The 22002-nt window shown below is 45.5% G+C and overlaps 3 protein-coding genes across 17 annotated transcripts in view; 2 read left to right on the top strand and 1 right to left on the bottom strand.

Moving 5' to 3' along the window:
• Window positions 1-7511, top strand: part of mycbp2 (MYC binding protein 2) — a 65735-nt gene extending 58224 nt beyond the window's left edge. For all 14 annotated transcript variants that reach the window (XM_061692700.1, XM_061692707.1, XM_061692701.1 and 11 more), the window contains 15 exons: window positions 8-88; window positions 180-446; window positions 607-890; window positions 1467-1563; window positions 1643-1762; window positions 1849-1950; window positions 2245-2373; window positions 2444-2576; window positions 2663-2766; window positions 3090-3278; window positions 3755-3862; window positions 3964-4173; window positions 4237-4344; window positions 5142-5307; window positions 6197-7511. In XM_061692700.1, the coding sequence (XP_061548684.1) occupies window positions 8-88; window positions 180-446; window positions 607-890; window positions 1467-1563; window positions 1643-1762; window positions 1849-1950; window positions 2245-2373; window positions 2444-2576; window positions 2663-2766; window positions 3090-3278; window positions 3755-3862; window positions 3964-4173; window positions 4237-4344; window positions 5142-5307; window positions 6197-6312 (2214 nt within the window). In that variant the 3' untranslated portion in view covers window positions 6313-7511. The remainder of the gene's footprint in view (window positions 1-7; window positions 89-179; window positions 447-606; window positions 891-1466; window positions 1564-1642; window positions 1763-1848; window positions 1951-2244; window positions 2374-2443; window positions 2577-2662; window positions 2767-3089; window positions 3279-3754; window positions 3863-3963; window positions 4174-4236; window positions 4345-5141; window positions 5308-6196) is intronic.
• A 1864-nt stretch (window positions 7512-9375) lies between these two features.
• On the top strand, window positions 9376-18033 carry fbxl3a (F-box and leucine-rich repeat protein 3a). 2 transcript variants are annotated; one of them, XM_061692901.1, is made up of 5 exons: window positions 9376-9435; window positions 10528-10900; window positions 10992-11114; window positions 12874-13045; window positions 13938-18033. In XM_061692901.1, the coding sequence occupies exons 2-5, from the start codon at window positions 10529-10531 to the stop codon at window positions 14576-14578; spliced, it is 1308 nt and encodes a 435-aa protein (XP_061548885.1). In that variant the 5' UTR covers window positions 9376-9435; window position 10528; the 3' UTR covers window positions 14579-18033. The 2 variants fall into 2 exon arrangements, with proteins under 2 accessions (XP_061548885.1, XP_061548884.1); XM_061692900.1 differs by having other exon boundaries at window positions 9385-9632.
• Window positions 17193-21215, bottom strand: cln5 (CLN5 intracellular trafficking protein). The gene is made up of 4 exons (XM_061692902.1): window positions 20983-21215; window positions 19419-19593; window positions 19105-19330; window positions 17193-17981 (listed from the first exon to the last, which is right to left on the bottom strand). The coding sequence occupies exons 1-4, from the start codon at window positions 21078-21080 to the stop codon at window positions 17494-17496; spliced, it is 987 nt and encodes a 328-aa protein (XP_061548886.1). The 5' UTR covers window positions 21081-21215; the 3' UTR covers window positions 17193-17493.
• Window positions 21216-22002: the final 787 nt, after the last annotated feature.

Genomic DNA, 22002 nt, shown 5'->3' with positions numbered 1-22002 from the left:
CGAATAGGTACCGTCAGACGCGGACCTCAAAGAGCACATGGTCGGAATCATTTTCAGCAGAAGCAAACTTACCAACCTGCAGAAACAGGTCAACTTAAAGACACAATTAGCACGGGATTAAATTAACTCTTGAAAGACATTACCGTGACGTTTGTTGTTGTTTCTTTCTTTCTTTACAGGTGTGTGCGCACATCGTCCAGGCCATCCGTATGGAGGCGACGCGCGTGAGAGAGGAGTGGGAGCACGCCATCTCCAGCAAGGAGAACGCCAACTCGCAGCCCAGCGACGACGACGCCTCCTCGGACGCTTACTGCTTCGAGCTGCTGTCCATGGTGCTGGCGCTGAGCGGCTCCAACGTGGGCCGGCAGTACCTGGCGCAGCAACTGACACTCATGCAGGATCTCTTCTCGCTGCTGCACACGGCCTCGCCGCGAGTGCAGAGACAGGTGAGCGAGGCCGAACATGAACGTGAGGGAGGAAAAAGGGCTTGTACAGTGCTCGTAACGGTGATTCCCACCAAGTCAAATGATGACCATAAATGTACCTTTTAGTCTCTCAGCATCCCCACAGTATCATTCCACGCCGTGCGCTCGCGCTTTATCACAGGTGACGTCGTTGCTCCGACGGGTCCTTCCGGAGGTGACGCCGGTTCGACTGGCCAGCATCATCGGGGTGAAGTCTCTGCCGCCGGCGGACATCAGCGACATCATCCACTCCACGGAGAAGGGCGACTGGAACAAGCTGGGAATTCTAGACATGTTCTTGGGCTGCATTGCCAAAGCCCTCACCGTGCAGCTGAAGGCCAAAGGGACCACCATCTCTAGCACTGCCGGCATGGCTGCCGGCAAAGGGGTGACCACCGTCACGCTGCCGATGATCTTCAACTCCAGGTGCGTTGGCGCCCTGCGATCGAACGATATTTACAAGTATTGTTTTATGTTTTTACCCTCAGTTACTGCGTCGTTGTCGGTGTTGCTGCATTCACTTTTGTAATCAGTAATCAAAAGCATGCTTGATGGGGTTGAGACCAAGCCATTGAAGAATTCTCCATTCATTGCATTGCATTCAAAGTCTTATTGTTGCAAAGGTGACAAAAGTGAAGGCAGACCCACACTCCAACAGCAAGTGAAGCTTAATCCACATTCAGCCAAATGCTACAAACTTATCAGAAGGATACACACTGTTCATATACTACTATAGCAGGTCAAGACTTTTGGAAGGTAAAGACATGAAATATGCTACAAAACCGATAGGACAAATGGATAATGCCTACAAACATATTGCTGTACTGAGACTTTATGAAGGCAAAAAAAAAAACCAAGGCAGTCACCTGATCTCAACCCAGTAGAGCATGCGTTTCACTTACTAGGCTGTAAGATACACAAACAAGCAGCAAGTGCAGGTGGCTCCAGGGATGACCTCTTTGGAATCATTCTTTCGATCTGCTCTATTTGTGTCATGTTCAGCTACATCCGGCGAGGGGAGAGCCACTGGTGGATGAAAGGCTCCACCCCTCCCCAGATTGCCGAGATCATCATCAAACTGGTGAAAGACATGGCAGGAGTAAGCGCCTTTCTTTGTGATCGCGTGCACGGGTTTACCGCCGACCCTCCTCTCAGGTGGCCTTGTCGTTCGTTTACAGGGTCACCTTTCAGACGCGTGGTCGCGAGTCACCAAAAACGCCATCGCCGAGACTATCATAGCGCTCACCAAAATGGAGGAGGAGCATCGGTCGCCCGTGCGCTGCATTGCGACTACAAGGGTATGCAGTCACTCGACTTCTTTTGAAATCCTCTTTTCTTCTTTGGTATTAATGCATCTTGTGTTGTTTCTTTATGTGTGAGCTAGCTGTGGCTGGCACTAGCTTCCCTGTGTGTGCTGGACCAAGATCATGTGGACAGGCTGTCTTCTGGTCGATGGATGGGCAAAGACGGACAGCAGAAACAGATGGTAAGAGTTACATGAATAGAAAAAAAATAATACTACCATATCGATTTATAGATGGATATAGCTTTCGCCATGAGTCTGGGACCATAATAGCTAATAGGAGCGGAAAATTCAACCACAGACAAAATCTCATTCAGATAGGTTTTTTTTTAGCTTCGTCAATCATAAAATGTTAGCACTGCTGCTAGACAGAATTTGTGGAACCCAATTAATTTGTGTCCCAGACCAAATACAAGGACAAGATCGCAAAAAAGCAACATAAGAAATATGAGAATTTTTTTTTGTGCGTCTCCACAGCCAATGTGCGACAACCACGACGACGGCGAGACGGCGGCCATTATCCTGTGCAACATGTGTGGCAACCTTTGCACCGACTGCGACCGCTTTCTCCACCTGCACCGACGCACGCGCTCTCACCAGAGACAGGTCAGCGTTTGGCAGGCGTTTTCAATGCCACTTATTGTTCACTAACCGCTTTCACGGTGGCGCTTGGCAGGTGTTTAAGGAGGAAGAAGAGGCCATCAAGGTGGACCTCCACGAAGGCTGCGGTAGGACCAAGCTCTTCTGGCTCATGGCTTTGGCCGACTCCAAAACAATGAAGGCCATGGTGGAGTTCAGAGAACACACAGGTAAACCGACGGGTTTCACGCAACACGCAGCAGGGGATGCTCCATTTTCCCCTCTAACCTGAACCTGAGCGGGCATGTTTTTCCAGGTAAGCCTGCATCCAGCAGCTCGGACGCGTGCAGGTTCTGCGGAACAAGGAACGGAACCGAACTGTCGGCGGTCGGAAGCGTCTGCTCTGACCCCGACTGTCAGGTAAACCACCGGAGGGATTGAAAAGCATTCGGTTCAGCTGGCAGGGCGCGTCGTCCACTGACCGACGTGTCGATGGTTCGAATCCCGACTCCAACGGTCTGCTGTCCAATTGTCCTTGGGCAATAAACTGAACCCTAATATTTTTAAAAGGTTACTCTCTGCCTTAAACCCAGCGTATTTGCCCGAGGTTTTGTGTAGCTTGTTCTTCTACTTCAGAAAGCAGAATTTATATTTTTATTTATATTCTATATATATATATATATAATATATATATTTTTTTTTTCTCTCTCTCCCCATTTCTCATTTCCCTTTTTCTCCCACAGGAATACTCCAAACTAGCATGCAGTAAAACGCACCCATGCGGGCACCCGTGCGGCGGAGTCAAGAACGAGGAGTCGTGCCTCCCGTGCCTACACGGCTGCGACAAGAGCACGGGCTGCTTGAAGCAAGACGCCGACGACATGTGCATGATCTGCTTCACCGAGGCGCTCTCCGCCGCCCCCGCTGTTCAGGTATGTCCTCCCAACATGGATTCCATCAGGGAAATCACCGAATGAAAGGGGGATGATCGTTTCCTGATGGAGAAAAGGAAGGTGTCTATTTATTAGGTAGACGATGCACCTGCTGGCATCTATTAGTAGGGCCATTTGAGGAAATACCATAAATAAATATTATATTTGAACTCCAATATTATTTTTAAACTAAAATACGGTATTTCCTCTAACAATGGCCCTCCCTCAAAAGCAGGTAGCGTAGGTGCTGCACCTGTTTCAGTATCTCAGTTCATAGCTGCTGCTGTTCACACTTGCGAACGCAAGCGTTAACTTCCGAGCCCGTTTCAACTCTGTTGAGAACCAAAACAGCAGCACCTACTGAGGAAATGTAATCAGTCTATTAGATGAATTAACGTGGGGAGGCATACTGGGTTTAATCTTGGGCCGCACAAGACTCTTTTTATTTGTCTGACTTTTTTTGGTATTCTCCCCAGCTGGACTGCACTCACGTGTTCCACCTTCAGTGCACCCGCCGTGTTCTGGAGAACCGCTGGCTCGGGCCCCGCATCACTTTTGGCTTCATGTTATGTCCAATTTGCAAGGTAAGATGACCCCAGCGGATTAACTGTGTAACAAAGAGGCGACATTTCACCCGAAGCCCCCACCCGGTGTGAAACCGTCTTTCCGATGTTTTGTCCTTTAGAACAAGATCAACCACTCTGTGATTAAGGACCTGCTGGACCCCATCAAGGAGCTCTACGAGGACGTGAGGCGGAAGGCGCTGATGAGGCTGGAGTACGAGGGTCTCCACAAGAGCGAGGCCATAACCACGCCGGGCGCGCGCTTCCACAACGACCCGGCCGGCTTTGCCATGAACAGATACGCCTACTACGTGTGCTACAAGTGCAAGAAGGTACTCTTTGAACGAAAGCAGCGTTGACGCGGTCAAGATCGGAGCTAACGTGTGTCTTGTCAGGCCTATTTCGGGGGAGAGGCCCGCTGCGACGCCGAGGCGGGGCAGGGCGACGACTATGACCCCAGCGAGCTGATTTGTGGAGCCTGCTCTGATGTCTCCAGGGCTCAGGTGGGTAAACGATAGCCGCGCCACGCCCCGCACTTGCTGACGGTATGTCGCGTGTAACCGACAAAGCAAACAAGCGACTGGAAAAACAGGCCACAGTAACTTCGTGGGATTAGTTTACAAACACAACAGTTTTATTCAGGTCACGTTCAAACTGTGTGTGTTGGTAACAGGACTTGAGAGCTCAGCTTGCGCCAAAAATCTCCTCCTTTCATTTTGATGAAGTTGGGACATGATTATTACTTTTGGCGTAGGTTCAACGTCATTCCAAAGACAGTTTTAAAGGGTAAAAGATTTGGAGTAAATTTCCCCCAAAACTACCCATGGAATTTGGGGAATATCCAACATTGGACAAAGTTTGACATAAATTGTGATTTGTAGGAATTGTAATTTGGGGTAATATGCATTTGAGTTTTCATTAGCTTGTTTTGTGAGATATATAATGTATATATATTTTTGCAAAAGGTTCTGAATTATTCTCGTAAATGTTAACCTCTTCCTTTGGGTTATTTAAAACACCTATTCCAAATGATGGATCTGCATCATGCACAAAAAGTTTAATTAAAAAAAAAAAGGGACTTTAATGGGTTTAAAAAGGCACTTTAAATTTAAAAATGAAATATAGGAAGATAAAACCAATGTTGCGCTGCGGCTGTGGGTGTTGGAAAGGACTGAACCGCGCGCCACTAGCCTCAGCTTGTCTCTTTGTCAACCATATCCTCCAATCGACTGAAAATAACAGTCAGCGCTGCTTTTGCTGTGTGGAAACGTTAACAATGCCGACGTGTGTCGTCGACCAGATGTGCTCCAAGCACGGCACGGACTTCCTGGAGTACAAATGTCGCTACTGCTGCTCGGTGGCCGTCTTCTTCTGCTTCGGCACCACGCACTTCTGCAACGCCTGCCACGATGACTTCCAGAGGATGACCAGCGTCCCCAAGGAGGAGTTGCCGCATTGCCCCGCAGGTATGCGCCGACTTCTTCTTCTTCTTCTTGCGACAAAACAAAACAGCGGAACCTCTAAAGTTGAACGACCCTAAAAAAAGTCACACAAAACTTCGGAATTTGAACTACCGTCGTGAGCCAGCAACTTTTGCACTCCTTTTGGACCTTTCACAGGTTCCGCACTTGAGCTCGTTTTCTGCACTGCAGACGTGAGTCGAAACAAGACGGTGTTTAACAAGTTGGTGCTTGCGACATGCTGTCCATTTTTACGCACACTTCATGTAAATGTCAGTATGTGAAGAAGAAGGGGGGAAAAATAGACCTCTTAAGGGTGGCGTGCCCTCTGTAACCTCCATGTCACAATTACAGTAAATATTAGTAGGAGTTTTTTTTTTTTTTTTTTTTTAAATGAAAATAAACGGGCGGCACGGTGGCCGACTGGTTAGAGCGTCAGCCTCGCAGTTCTGAGGACCCGGGTTCAATCCCCGGCCCCGCCTGTGTGGAGTTTGCATGTTCTCCCCGTGCCTGGGTGGGTTTTCTCCGGGCACACCGGTTTCCTCCCACATCCCAAAAACATGCATTAATTGAAGACTCTAAATTGCCCGTAGGTGTGACTGTGAGTGTAAATGGTTGTTTGTTTGTTTGTGCCCTGTGATTGGCTGGCAACCAGTTCAGGGTGTACCCCGCCTCCTGCCCGATGATAGCTGGGATTGGCTCCAGCACGCCCGCGACCCTAGTGAGGAGAAGCGGCTCAGAAAATGGGTGGGTGGATGGATGAAAATAAAGAACCATGCGTTGTTGTGCCGCATCACTACGTATTCTTAAACAGAGTGTCGTTTGTAACCTTGAAATGTCGTAAACCGAAGACCGTGTATTTGAGGTTGTAATCCTTGCCTCATCTTTGTGCCAGGGCCCAAAGGCAAGCAGCTGGAGGGCACCGAATGTCCCCTGCATGTGGTCCACCCGCCCACGGGGGAAGAGTTCGCTTTGGGCTGCGGCGTGTGCAGGAACGCGCACACCTTCTAACCCAGAGTTGCGCCGTTGGGACGCCTTCTTGTCCACCGTGATCTCTGGCAGGATGCTGGCTGCTGCTGAAGCGCATTCAGCACGCGAAGCTCGGCTCCTCCCTGCAGGAAACGTGCGCAGGTTCCCGGGCGAGCCGAGAGCCCGCAGGTCCGCTCTCCTCCCGAACCGGTCGGTATCCAGGCTCCGCTACGGATCCTTTGGGATACCTGAGCGGAAAAGAAGACAAATAATGATTACATCAAATATACACATAATAAAAGAAGAAAACAACCTGTGGCGTGTTTGCATGCGGCCGTCGTATTCCCTCGGCTTCTCTCCACGCTGCGCTCCTCCTGATCACTCAAATGAAAAAAAAAAAAAATCATCCGAGTTATGTAAAAGAGAAAAAAAAAAAAAAAAAAAAGGAACAGGCCGTATTTCCAGCTTCCTAATTATTATACATTCAAAATGTTGTTGTATGTAAAACATTTTTCGTAATCTTGTACAGTATTCTCCAACTGTCAAGTGCATAAAAAAAGGTTGTCGGGTAAGACTGTTAAAAGAATATTGTTTGGAAGGAAAATAGTGTACGATTTATCTAATCTTGTATATAATGCTACTATTCAAATTAGCTGTATTCTGAAAGTTGCTACTTTTCACTTCACGTTTCTTTGATATATTCTGGGTTATGTTTTGAGCCAGAACTTTTCATGAAGTGCAATACTGGGCGTGCCTCCTGTTTTGCAGCTGTTCAAAAAAAACGAAAAAAAAATGATGGAATGTATGTCAATAAAGCCACTGTACATTTTTATACAGTCGACGGCCCTGCTCTTCTAATTGTCACATCTTCTTCTGTTGTTGAGGATGAGGAATGGCGGATCCATGTCCTATTTATTTAACAAATCTTTTCCGCGATACAAACCAACAACAAACCTCAAGTGAGATCGATGACAGCTGAACAATTTAACGGGTCTGCCATCACACCAAAAGATGTAATTGTACATTTGTAATGCTTTTTCCCTAGTCGGAGGTCGGGCGGTTAGATTGTTTTGGAGAGGAAAAACACCTGCTATTATTTATATATATATATATATATATATATATATATATATATATAGATAGATATGTAGATAGATAAAAGCGTAATACTTGTGAATCTGCACTGTAATATCTGTGGTGGATGGAGTTGAATGGTAATAAACCAGGTTGTCTGTCTGGCAGAGTTTACACATATTCTTTTATAAGGAGGCGTTAAATGACTTGTTCCTATATTTAGATATTTTAAAAATTCGAAGCGGACCCGAATGTGCGCTTTTTAGTCATTATCAATATTGATTTGATAACTCAAATTCCTATAAAAAAAAATGGTATGTCGAAAGTGTTTCATTATAAGTTTCCAATGTTGTTGCTTCCTAACAAAAAGTGGATCTCAAATTTTTACTTTTTTTTTTTCATATTTATCCAAGAAAAAGTGCCGCGGACAAAAATACAAAAACTGACCAAATTTGTCGGTACATGCTTTTTGTTGGACAGCAGTGGCCCAAAAGTAGTTAAAAAGTTGGAAAGAACAGCATTTTATGACATTGGTAATGTCCTCCTCCAACATTGCAGCATTGCTCAAACCTTTCCACAACACGTGGCACGCAGCACCAGAAAGTCCCAACATTCATTCCAATAAAAGCCTCAGAGATGAACTTGTGATAGTATCAAGCAGGGGTCAAGATTCTAAAATAGCGATTAAAGGCAAGAGTTAGGATTTCCAAGTCTGGGTGTGGCTTTGTGTGTGTGTTGACCTGGCGGAGACCCTCAAAGTACCCGTAAGGACCTTCCTTCCTCCCTGTCTTAAAGTAAGTTCATTTAAAAAGTGTATACCTACTTTTCGCCCATTCTGTATATTATATGGATTTTGTAAGCCATACAAACTATAATTTCTCAAAACATGGATTGTCCAAAACTCCACGGGCCCCTTCTCTAAATGGCTGACCAGTGAGATACTGTAGTTTTTTGTGTTGCTAGTCCATACAAATGCCACCACTTACCATTGAGTGGGTCTAACTTTTAGTTCTTATTCTTTTTCTTTCAAATCACATTTGCATTGGTGTAAATTTGGAAATGACAGCATTAAAAACCAACAACAACAATCAACTCCTATAGTTCAAAGGTCAGTATTGTAGGACCTGACCAAACTATAGTGTTTGAGGAAGCAAGCTACCTGGCACGACGACGACGAGATGATTTACCCAAATAATTTCAGTCGAATTTGTTTATTTCTCAGAAGCCTATTTGCATTTATCAATGGGCAAGAAGTAGCTCACGGTTTCAAAACTGCTGTTATAGTCCATTTTTCAGCCTGAAATGTCACCCAAAAGCCTGATTTCTCGTTTTGTGAGCAGTATATATTATAGTATTCAGATATACATGCAGTCTATACAATATTTATCTTAAATAAATGTATATAAAAGAAAATGATCTAAATAAGCACAAGGATGAGGTTGTTTTCTGTTGACATGACGAAATACGCTGTAACTATCTGTATGGTCACCGAACTTGCTTTATGTGTAAAATACTATAACAGCAAAGGAACACACAGAATTTCCAAATTCGGCGTGATTTTGAATAAATAAGTGAGTCGTCTTTTCACGCCCAGGTTAACGCCATTAGGCCCCTTATTAGGAATCCCACCCGTGTTGTAGGCAGGACACGCCCTACGCCAATATTACTGGCTCCAGGACAAGCGCCGCTGCACTATGATTGGCTTCTGTATTCCAATAGAACACGTCCTCCTACTTCCAGACGGGAACAGGAGTACTGGCTTTAATATGACACCTTAATCTTGACCTTAACCCATCCTAAACCGCCTTAGCACCAACCTAACGATGACGAACGTCTTTGTTTTCACTTGGTACAACTGTGAGACACGTCTGGGACGGTCGTCTCGTTCCATCTCGCGGAGCCTGCGCTTCCCGTGAGGCAGGAGCCAATCATGTTGCAGCGGGGCGTTTGCTGGCGGAACGCGCGTGGGATTTGTAATAACACGGCCGGGGCAGGGCGGCCGCCATTTTGCACGCTTCCCACAATCCACCGCGCCCCTGAAACCAACACTTCGCCATTTCGGGCTCCGGGGGGCTGAGCCGTGGAGCTGCTGTGAGCGAGCGAATTAAGTCGACCCCGGCCAGGCGCCACTGTGGCCCTTTCTTGGTCGTTAACGCCTTTCGCTTGCGAACGCGCTCCGATGCTTGTTATTTTGCTGGCCCGAATGATCTTTTCCAGCGTGGGCCCGGGCTGAACTGTCGTCTGCTTGTCGGATTTTCTTGCTAGCAAGCTAGCTGAGTGTAAACAAGGTGGGCGCGTGAGCGTCGCGGGCAACTTGGATACACAAATAAACAGACGCTCGCACGAGCAACAATTGGGCGACTGATTTCAACTCGTTGCTGCTGCTGTTGTGTGTTGGTTGGCAGCTTCGTAGCGCGGAATGAGCAAGACGCTATAACAAGCACGTTACGTGTAGTTTGCCATCACGCAGCTCAAGTAACTGTCAAGTCAATTCGTCGCGTGGAAAGTCTGAAGTTGCATATTGAAAGCGGACATTCTAGATAAGCGCTCATTTAAACATGTACCGGATGAACTTTCACCCAATTTTCAGTCAGTCAATTATGCTTATCGGTCAAATAAAAATAACGGGTTAAGTGCATTTTCAAACTGCTAACATTGGGGTTAACGGAGCTCACGCACGTTACATTTGAACCACGTTACATTTGAACATTTGAACATACACGTCTCGAAAGGACAAACAAACATTCTGACCTTGCACCGGTTTACGTAGTCGCTTTGCAGTATTATACTCCATACTCTCCACTAGAGGTGCAACAATTCATTCAGTCATCGACAACTAATCGATTATCAAATGAATTAACAGCTATTTTCAGAGTCGACCAATTGTTTAACTTATATTGTCTAAATCCTCAGAATTCCAGCGTCTGAGCAATAAATATTCTCAGATTTGTGTAGTCCTCCATGAAAGGAAACAGATTAGCTTCGTGTTTAATCAAAATAGGACATTTGCAAACATCTGCATTTACTTTGGAAAACAATTATCAACTGATTTTCGGACTTGTTACCGACCGTAAGCATTTTGTTTGTGCATTTTCCGCACTGACAATTTTAAATAATGTCCTGTTTTTCAATAAAGGGATGGAAATAGATGTTTTTTGTTGAATTGTAGCTGTCACATTTCAGGATGAAGAGGATAAAAGGCGCCAAGGAGGAGGGCAACAGCTCCCCCAGTAAGAGCCCGCCCGAGGCGCGCAAGAAAGTTCGCAAGCAGTCGAGCCCGGCGTCGGAGGCCGGCGACTCGCGGGACTCCGGCTGGGCCCGGCTGCCGCAAGAGCTGCTGCTGCACGTCTTCCAGTACCTCCCGCTGCTGGATCGGGCCTTCGCCTCGCAGGTGTGCCGCGGGTGGAACCAGGCGTTCCACATGCCCGAGCTGTGGCGCTGCTTCGAGTTTGAGCTCAACCAGCCCGCCAGCTCTTACCTGAAAGCCACGCACCCGGACCTGATCAAACAGATCATCAAGAGGCATTCCAACCACTTGCAGTATGTCAGCTTCAAGGTGCGAGCGGCGCTGGGTTTGGGGTGAAATATTTACGAGGTCTAAACAAATCTGGGTTTTGGCACCTCTTTTTCTGTGTGCTGTTTACCAGGTGGACAGCAGCACCGAGTCCGCAGAGGCGGCCTGTGACATTCTTTCGCAGTTGGTAAACTGCTCCCTGAAGACTTTAGGGCTCATCTCAACAGCCAGACCCAGTTTCATGGAGGTCCCCAAGGTAGAATGAACACACAAACATCCATTGTCTCATGTTTGAAAGGAGGTTTGTTTGCATATTAGCGGAAGAGAGAATGTTGTTGAATGTGAGTCTTAATTCAGCAGCAGAGATGAAACGATATGAACATTTCATGTGATTGTTAGCATCACCAAACTGAGAACTTATCAGTATTATAACATAAACAAATATCGCAAATGCAGTAAACCCTCACTTTATTGCGCAATGAAATCTGCGAAGTAGCAACCAACTATTATATTACCATGTGCATTTATAAGTTTCATATATGCATTTCAAAGCGAATTTGTAAAACAGTACTGAAGAGAGCGGTGCGGGCATTAATTTGTCCAATTGAGGCCGCAGGAGCACAAGCCGTGCTTGGATGACGCGCACGAAATCCGTCGCGGACGTGGCGTGAACAGGCGATTTCCTGAGTTAACCCTTTGCCTCGTTTCTCACACTCACAGTCCTGGCAATAAAGTCAGATAAAAGCATTATGGCTACCCACAATTCATTGCAGTGATGTTTTATACTTACAGTGCTGTAGTTGTAGAAGATCTAGCGAAACATTGTTCTTGTATTCGTTCCTGTCACTGTTGTTATGAGTGCGCTTTAGCTATTTGTTGGGCTAAGGTTGGTAGGCTTGTGTTTCAAGCAGGTGAGGTACTCGGTAGGGTTTCATTTTCTGCTAAAAACAGTTGCTGCCACATTTCAGTCGATGGGCCTATTACGCTGCTCGTATCAGAGATGTGCAGCTGAATAATTGCACGACACTGACCTAAAAAAAAGAAAAACATTTGTGATGCACTGAATCTGGAATAAATTAACCGCGATATAGCGAGAGATTACTGTAGACACGGAAAGCCAAAAGCTGAAAGGCTTGTGACACTTTTTGAGATGGTGGACAGCATGTAAGGAAGGACTCCACAAAATTGACTGGTGGAAGTGAATAAGAGAGCCATTAATAGTGATGGGATACTATATTAAAACGTTGAATTATTGAGCGTTGCAAATCATCTCGATTCAAATGTAAGAGTTTTAAGAACCGTTTCCCTGTTTTTAGCAAGTTTTCCCAGTGGAACCCAACTTTGGAGTCCAACCAAAATTTTCTGGGGGAAAATGTGCTTGAAAAGCCAAACCATTTGGAATCCAATCCGCCATTATTGGCCACGTTTTTTTAAGTGTGTGTTGCTTTTTCTTTGGCTTTTTTTATGTCGCCAGTGATGGCTAAGGAGGGAAAAGTGTGACAGTAACTTTCTTTTTTTTTTTTTTTTTTTTTTTTTTTTTTTTTTTTTTTTTAAACCCATCCCCAACTTGCTGAAAAACTCACCTGTTTGCTGTTTTTGTGTTCAGGCCGTCGCAATAAAAACGCTGCTTTGATGCCAGCCTGTGGCATGTTTGTGCTAAGGAACAATGCCAAAGTGAGTTGAGGAGCTTCATTTCAACAAAAGTAGTGTTTTGCTGCCATCCTGTGGCATCTATAGGCTATTATGACCCTTATTGGGGGGGGTGAATTTCTCTCAGATTTTCGCTTTTCGCTGCAGAGTTCGATTTGCGAGAGGGAAAACATTTGACCACAGAAGGGTACCAGGGATGGCACAAGCCGGAAAGTGTCATGATCAACATAAAAGCACAAATCCGCTTTTGAAGGTTCTCTGCCTTCCATTGTGTGTCACTTTATTTCTTCAAACCTCACAATGGTTTAGTTGTAGCTTTTGGTGGCTGGAGCGCTGCATAAATCGCTGTGTTGTTTTTGGTCCAGTCTCACTTCATCTCGGCACTGACGGTGGTGTTCGTCAACTCCAAGTCGCTGTCGTCGCTGAAGATCGACGACACGCCGGTGGACGATCCCTCGCTGAAGGTGCTGGTGGCCAACAACAGCGACACGCTCAAGCTGCTCAAGATGAGCAGCTGCCCTCACGTCTCGCCGGCAGGTACGTGAGCGCAGCCCAACGGCCGCGTCGTATTCAAGCGGGCAAAAGTTGCGCCCGTGCTCGTCTCAAGGCTTTTTCACGTCGCCTTTCCAGTAAATGTGCGCGTCAGAGATCTAACGGTAGCGCTAGGATGAATTCGCCTGCTGTCCTTTTCGGACAGAACAGGACAGAACATTGCCGTGCGCGTGTTCTCACAGCTGTTTTGGCTTCGTGAAATGAAATAATTCGATGCGCGGCCACGTCTGGGACGGACGGACACTTCCTTTCGACGTAAATGGATTTTCGAATCTGAGGTGTTGAACTTCACCTTCCCGTTAGCCTGATACGAAATGTTGAATTTAATTTGAACGTCTTGACAGTTTTAAAATGCATGAGATCCCAGACATGATGAGGGAAAAATCTGTAAGTGTGTTCTTACTGTTCTTATAGTGTGTTGTGTTCACGTAATTTTGTTGTTTGCTAACTTTTTCCATAAGATTTTGAAATTAACTCATTTGCATTCTTTATAAAAATGGCTTGTTTCAATTTCACTTATTTCCCCCCGCTCAGACTTTATTTTCTGTGTGATTTAGGGTCTAAAGTGTTGTTCAAAATAAAATAAGTGTGCAGTCCCACGTGAGGTTGTGCTGAAAAAAAGACGCCAAGCAAGGCAAGGTAAACCAATTGAAGGTGAAATATAAAGCTAAACACAAAACAGTTCGAAATGGCCAATTTGATAAACTCAAGGTACCGTAGTATATTCTAAGGACCAATAAAATGCAAGCGCGATGTCCCGTTTTTTTTTTTTTTTTTTTTTTTTGGGCAAAGCCTCCATTTTGTTGAAACGTCAAGTTGTGGTGGCGATACAGGTCCGGTGTTGGAAAGCCGTCGACGGGAGCTTGTTGTTTTCCAGGGATCCTGTGCGTGGCGGACCAGTGCCACGGCCTGCGGGAGCTGGCGTTGAACTACCACCTCCTGAGCGACGAGCTCCTGCTGGCGCTGTCGTCGGAGAAGCACGTGCACCTGGAGCACCTGCGCATCGACGTGGTGAGCGAGAACCCGGGCCAGCACTTCCACAGCATCAAGAAGAGCAGCTGGGACGCCATGGTGCGCCACTCGCCCAAGTTCAACCTCGTCATGTACTTCTTCCTGTACGAGGACGAGTTCGGGCCCTTCTTCAACGACGAGATCCCCGTCACGCACCTCTACTTCGGCCGCTCCGTCAGCAAGGAGGTGCTGGGCCGCGTGGGCCTGCACTGCCCGCGCCTGGTGGAGCTGGTGGTGTGCGCCAACGGCCTGCGTCCGCTGGACGAGGAGCTGATCCGCATCGCCAAGCGCTGCACGCAGCTGTCGGCCGTCGGCCTGGGCGAGTGCGAGGTGTCGTGCGGCGCCTTCGTGGAGTTCGTCAAGATGTGCGGGCGCCGCCTGTCGCAGCTCTCCATCATGGAGGAGGTGCTCATCCCCGACCACAAGTACTCCCTGGACGAGATCCACTGGGAGGTGTCCAAGCACCTGGGCCGGGTTTGGTTCCCGGACATGATGCCCACCTGGTAGAAGCGCGGGCGCCGGCGCCGCCACGACTCGAGCGCAGCCCAAAGTTACTACGAAATGTTCGCCCTGGACAAACCTCTGCCGACGCGCTTTATCCGACCGCAGAACTCGTCGCACGGCCGAAGCAGATTTTTCCGAGCGGATCGGCGTACATTTGCACTAGCGCTAAAACGGCCGACAAGCCGGGAACGTTCGGAATGAATTTGCTGAAGACGGCCGCTGCGGATCAAATCAAAATGGAGAGAGAGTGAGAGATGTCTATACGTCTGTATTCGTCACGTTAACGTGTGCAGTGTCCAATCGTGGTGGACTTTTTCACACTCATGTTCGTTCCCGTGACTTTGTTTTTTGTGCAGGCGGCTTATCCTCCTCAGCGCCTTGCGTCAATACCAAATGATCTTAGTAGGCGCAGCGGCCGTAAATAAATGTACAGAAATATATGACGGCGTCTCCGAGCCGCTTCGGGAGATTGCTTGTAACCCGCCGATAGTCGGCTTTTAGCTGCTCTAACCTGGCCGCGCTCTTTCGCGGTCGCTCAGGTGCATTTGGTAAAGTTTCATCTGTACCTTTTGCTTTTGACCCGTTCACGCCCCCAAACCTTCCCCAACGTCGCGGCGGAGTTAGAAAACGTCGCCAGTACAGCCAGCGCTCCGATCTGCAAGTTCAGATGAGTGAAACCTTTTTCTTCCTTAAGAAGGAAGTCAAAAGCATTTGTACATAAAACGCTGTGTGTTTGTTTGATTGCCACGACGTCGAAATGTTTGTATTTCTTCAATTTCACCCTGTTCCTTCGCCGTCGACCGTACGGCATTTCCACTGCACGGTATTCGTCTTCCAGTTCAAAAAGGGGGAAAATACATGAAAATGCATATGCCGCACGTGCGTCTGAATGTATTGGAATATTGTGGAAAATTCCGTTCATTTCAGTCGTACATTTGACAAAGTGCAACCTTCGAATTGAACAACTGAAATCGATGATTTTTTTCTACCGCTTTCTCATTCAGTGTTTCCCAAGCTTCATTGAACCTCGGCACATATATTACACGAGAAGAAATCCCACGGCACACCATCATTAAAAAGTACCGGATACATACGGGAAGAATAATGATCTCGTCTCACTTTACTCCGAAATTGACTTTTTCCATGCGAAATCTGGGCCTGATGACTAGAACACAGTTATATATAGGTTAATTTGTACATTATGCCATTTATTAGGAGAGCATGTAATCATTGTATCACTATAATGTCGCTGGCAAAGATGCATATTTGTAGTCAATGATATTTTTGCACAGTGGTCTGGACTCATTGCTCCGGTTGAGTTGAATTTGTAATAACATCATGAGCTAAGCTAACGTTAGCATAGGACTCGATTTCGGTGGTTTCCAGCAGTTACCAAAAACAGTACGAGCTCGCACACTGAAACGTCGGAACGCCGGCTAACCCCGAGTACTTCGACAAAGAGCCGGAAAAGCATCTACGCCGACGACTTAGTTACCGTGCAGCGGAATTGGAAATGAGTGGACGGATCTTTGCCCTTCTGTCCATTTGTCACTAGACAAGATGTAACTTATTGACCTGAATTTTGCGTTTTGGAATGTAAATGTGTTTTGTTACCCCACAAATGCCAACGAGAACATCCATCCATTTTCCGAGCCGCTTCTCCTCACGCCGGTCGCGGGCGTGCCGGAGCCTATCCCAGCTATCATCGGGCGGGAGGCGGGGCACGCCCTGAACCGGTTGCCAGCCAATCGCAGGGCAACCATTCACACCTACGGGCAATTTAGAGTCGTCAATTAACCTACCGTGCACGTTTTTGGGATGTGGGAAGAAACCGGAGTGCCCGGGGAAAAGCCACGCGGAGAACATGCAAACTCCATGCAGGCGGAGGCGGGGCCGGGGCTTGAACCCCGGTCCTCAGAACTGTGAGGCAGAAGCTTTAACTAGTCCTTCACCGTGCCGCCCCTTGTTGAGCACCATGCAGCAATTCGGGGGGTCCTTGGTTTGTGGTGACGCAACCCAATTTTGGATGCAAGTCCAAACGCGCTATAATCCATTTTACTAACCTATGCTAAAACAGTAGTGAAGTCATAATGACAATAAATATTTAGGATTATGAAAAAGTCTTGTAGGCCATGAATATAAAAGAATTAAATGAAGGAAACTGGGGCTTGCCTTTGGACATATTCTTACGCCGCTGCGCAAACTAGTACATTTGTTGGCAACCACGGAACTACCTAAACTGAAGACCGTCTGTTCCTGCGACTTTTGGTTTCCTCCAAGGTATTTTTGGAAGATTATATGAATCTACTTCACAATCAGCAATAATTGACAAGAAGCAAGCACAGAAGAGGCTTCATATACATAATAAAGCTTTATTATTTTCTTATTAAAAACAGTCATGTACCAACCTTCAGGACAATCGTATATGATAAGTGGTAAATGAAAGCCAGTCATTGCTATCATGTCATTTAGATCATTTATAAGTGACATGAATGATACAGGAGACCCAAACGCAATATGACAGTAAACGCACCATGATGGTACAGTAACAAATGATGTGTTACGATTGGACCGCAGCTCTCGTCTGCTGTTCTGTAGTTTTTATTTTTGAATGGAATTTTATTTGCTACAAAAAAAAAGTTTGTTTTTCCATGTTGACAGGTTGATCCGGTAAGTTGCTTAGTTCGGAGCGTCAACTGTCCTTGAAACGCGTCGTCTGCTTTGCTGTACTGCTCGCCTGTCTTGAGATTTGAACACGACCTTTGGACATGTGATCGTTTGCTAATAAACATTTGTGAATGGATGCTTTGCAACGGACATTTCGTTCTTCAGAACATACGTTTTATATTAACTTTTAACGGGGGGGATCGTTTTTCATAGTATACGGTATAAAAATAATTGTCTCCCGGTTGTCGGTTTTAAGGCAAAGGCACCTCCTCGTATAGGATGCCCACGTAGGGAGGCTTCATGGGCAGCCTCCAGTACTCAAAGTTGTAGTACAAGTAGAAGCGTTTGTCCATCACCACCTTCTTGTAAGCCCGCAGCACGCTCAAGGCGAACTCCGCCAGGGACTGGTGGGGTCGGAAGACCTCGTAAAAGTCCCGGATCTCCGTCGCCAGGTTCTTGAGCGCCGGCTGGCCGAAGATGGCGCTGTCGTTGCCCAGGTAGGCGGGCTCTCCGCTGTACAGGTAGATCTTGGTGTAGTTGGTCTGGGAGCGGCTGGACAGTTTGGCCCCCAGCGCGCTCAGCTTGCGGTGAGCGCGGTGCACGAACTGCGAGCAGTCGTACGACTCGAACCACACGGTGGCGTCGGGGCCCGGGTGGGACCGCGCCGTCCACGTCTCGTAGTAGATGCCCGTCGTGTTGTCGTCGCGCACCCACCGGGCCAGATCGTTAAACTGATTGCCTGAATGGAGAAACCGCACGATATAAATACGTCACTACTCAATATTGATATCGCCATCAAGCGCATTCTCACTTACGCAAACATCCGCAATGCAATGAATCATTGCTATCTTTTATGGAACAGTTTCAATATTGGAGCAGCAAATTTGGATATGATGACCTTATCGGTTTTTTTTCAGTACAGTATCGATATAATGGCATCAACTATTAATTATAATGACGAATGATACTGTTTGCTTTGATGGTACTGTATTGATATACCAGCATCAAATACAGATAATGGGATAAATCATATAACTTTTCACTAAAGTATCACTATACCGGCTTCAAAAAGGTTCACCATTATGAACGATGTTATCTTTCACAGTGCAGTATCAATATACTAATATCAAATATCCATCATGGAATGAACTGTATTTATTTATTTGTTCGCCCAGAACAGTGCTGATGCATACTACGGAAGCGTAGTTGCCACACCAGAAAAAGTAAAAAAAGGGTCAGTATCACGTCATAACGTGAGACATTTCCCGTGATGTCACCTCGTGGCGTGAAATGTTTTCAATGAATCGATGACATTTGATGTGATACCGAACCTTCCTATTTTTCTGGCGTTGCAGCAATATGCTTACGCAATATACTGGCAACAAATAATGATATCATGACGAATGACACGGTTATCCTTTATGGTACAGTATTAATAAACCAAGATCATATGTGGATAATGTGTTCCATAAGAGAATGATCAATATTCCACCCTCAAATATCATCACTGCGACGAATCTGTATGTGAATTGCATCGTTATTTTAATCCAGTACATTCTCGATATATATAGTGACCTCAAAGACTGATATCACCATGAAAACGACCGTTAATCTTTTATGTTACAGTATCAATATACTGACGTCAAATATTGACAATGAACCGTACATGCATTTTTGGGGAGATTGCAGTATCAATATAGTAGCACGTTTACGTACTATCGATATATAGCGAAATCTTCTCTTCTGCGGTACACAATCAATACACTGATATCAAAAAAGCATAGAGTGCCACGTTGCACTGCATTTTCTCATCTCGCACGGCACACATTCGGTCATTACGGCGAGGCTGCAAAAGGTATTACCGCTGATTTCTCCTATTTTCTCCAAGGTTCCGTTCTGCGCCCAGTGGAAATCGTCGATGCCGTCAAAGAAGCACGCGGCCCCCTGGTTGCACCAGAAGGGGGCGAAGACGTCCGGTCGGAGGTGCGGGAAGGTGCAGTTTCCCAGCTGGAAGAGTTCGTACCACTCCACGGTGTAGTTGGCCCCCGTCTCGGCGCTGCTGAAGCCGACGGCGTCGTGCATGATGCGCTAACAAACGAACAAACCGGGAACATCGTCGCTCGTTATTATGGCGGCCGGCGTGCCGCTCGCTAGCTTCGCGTCAAATTGGACTTACGAGTTTTCCCAGGACGTCTCCGTACTTGAATTCCCAGACGGGAGTCTGCAGGCGATACACCGAAACGACGTCAGCGTCCTTCATGTAGGGAATGCGGCCGTCTCGGTCGCCGGTGGGACAGAACGGGAAAAGAGCTTGACAGTAAGGGTCCGCTTCGGGCCGATGGTCGAAGCGTCTGTCGGGCACGTTTTCATCTTTAGCAACTGCGACTTACGCTTGTTCCCGTTATACTTTCTCCAAAAAAAAACAACAACAACGTAGCGATTGTTTCCCCGTAATATTTGACATTTTGCTCACATCAAATCATGACTTTTTTTTTTCTCTTAATAACTTTATCCTAGAAAATAATCTGCTAATATTTCACCTCCATTCTTGTAATTTTTTAGCTTTACTCTGCAAAATGATGGCATTTTCTTTTTTAGTTACTTTTTTCCCTTTCAGAATTAGTTTTGGTATTTTGGGGGCACAAATTCCAGACTAATAATATTATACATTTAAAATGTAAATATAAAATTCTGACCTTTTCCCCATAATTGCACAACATTTTCTTGTCATGCTACAACCTCATCAAGGAAATATTTCAGGTAATTTATGACGAAACTTTATTCGAGCAGAGATTCTGTTTTAAAAGTATAATTACAAATGTATTATCATAATATTAGTTCAGAGGTTATTCTCTGAGTATTAGCTAAACTATTTTCTCAAATTCAAAATGATTACCCTCTCAAGTTTATTCTTGTCATTTTACTCCATTATTCTAGTTTTCTGTCAGCATATTATGCCTTTGTTCTTGCAAATAATACATAACTCCCCCCCCCCCCCCCCCCCTCACAATAGTCCATCTTTTTCATCATAATATTACAACTTCATCATAGTCATTTTGCTACGCAAGTCCCTCAAGAATGTTTTTCTCCCTTATATTTCAGTTGCTTTATTCTTGGAAGATTGCAACTTTTTTTCCTGTTACTATTATGATTTAATTCATACTACAAGATAATTCTCTCTAATTTTGGTTGGGATCACATCATTTAATGGAGGAGCCTAACCCTGACCTTAAAAATGTCTTTGTGGCATACACAAAGTCATTTCCTGCCACACAGTTAAAGTGAATTATCACATTAAAATTCCAGAAATCCTGTGAGTGAATGAATGAATGTGCTTGTCAAGAAAACATTGAGCCTCATCGTTTTGTCCTCAATAACAGGAGCGCATGCATTGTGATAGCTACTGTCTTTAAGTAGATTACAATCATGAACATGCTAAATGAATATTTCTCTCGACAGCGTCAATCATAGGAGTGCATTTCTTTTCTTTTGTACTTAATGATGTCGCCGGTGGGAGTGTAGCGACCTTTCCAAATTAGCGAACAACCAAATTCATAATAAAAATATAACACAATAAATATACATAAAGGTCCTTTCAGCGCACGTGTTGAATAAGTTACTCTCTCGTTAAGAGCATTTTTAACAAGAGCTGGTAAAAGTTCAGCAAGCCGCTAAGTGGCGCGGGTTCCGGGGATTTGTGTCACATGACTTGACCTTAACGCACTTTGCTCTTTTCTTACCTGTACGGCACCGGCCACGTTTGATTCTTGAATGCGTTGGCGACGTGAAGAAAGGCCAACGAGACGAAGAAACACACACGGATCTCCGAGCGAGGCATGTTTGCAGCTTAAAAGGCGGACAAGAGGTGGCCTCTTCTCATTCTGCTCTTCTATCGACAGCATGCAGTACTTCCGCAATGCTGGTCACGTGGTTTTGTTGACTAGTTCAAATCACGAAAGACGAAAACATCGACACCAGATTCGACACAAAACTTTACGAACGACAGTGAAATAAATACCGTCATAAAACATGTAATATTTAAAAAAAAATCCTGATGATTAACTAACTCAAATGCGATCATTTCATTAAAATTTTAAATGTGTATTCCTTCCTTCCTTTTTAGTTTCACGTCATTCTGTGTCACTTTATAACAAAACACGGGTTTGCAGCATCATTCTACAGAAATTCACTGAAACGTACTTAAACATTTATGATTTATTAGCTAAACTTTCGAAAGTTTTTTTTTTTTGGGGGGGGGGGGGGGATTGAACGTCAATTATAGCCCAAGTCCATTAAATAGCTTGAAATGGTACAAACTAAGATAAATGATGAACTTCCAGAAGTAGAAAAAAACTAGGCAGGATGAGCCAAAACTGAACTGTCGTGCTACTGCAACCGGTCAAAAGGTTTAGAACACGCCCATTTCCCCCCTTATTTATTAATGTATACATTTATTATTTTTTAAATTGAAAGTCAAGTATAGCTCATATCCAGTGAATAGCCACACAGTTGTGGGAACGTTCTGAACAATATTTTCTGTCCATTTTAGAGCTAATGCCACAAGTGTGTTCAGCTGCTATATTTGCACACTTTACCGAGTCAAAGGTTTAAAATACATTTTTGTTTGATCGATTCCATGATTTCTTTTGTAACTTAGTTTATTTGTTCTGCGTTTTCATTTCAGAGTAAAATGACAAATTGAAGTGCATATATTTGGGGTGTTTGAAAAGGTTAGACCGGTAGTGGATATAAACAAATAA

This window comes from Phycodurus eques, chromosome 12 (genome assembly GCF_024500275.1).
Source record: "Phycodurus eques isolate BA_2022a chromosome 12, UOR_Pequ_1.1, whole genome shotgun sequence".
Lineage (NCBI taxonomy): Eukaryota > Metazoa > Chordata > Actinopteri > Syngnathiformes > Syngnathidae > Phycodurus > Phycodurus eques.
Note: the sequence above shows the minus strand (reverse complement) of the source record. Positions and strands in the feature narration are given on the sequence as shown.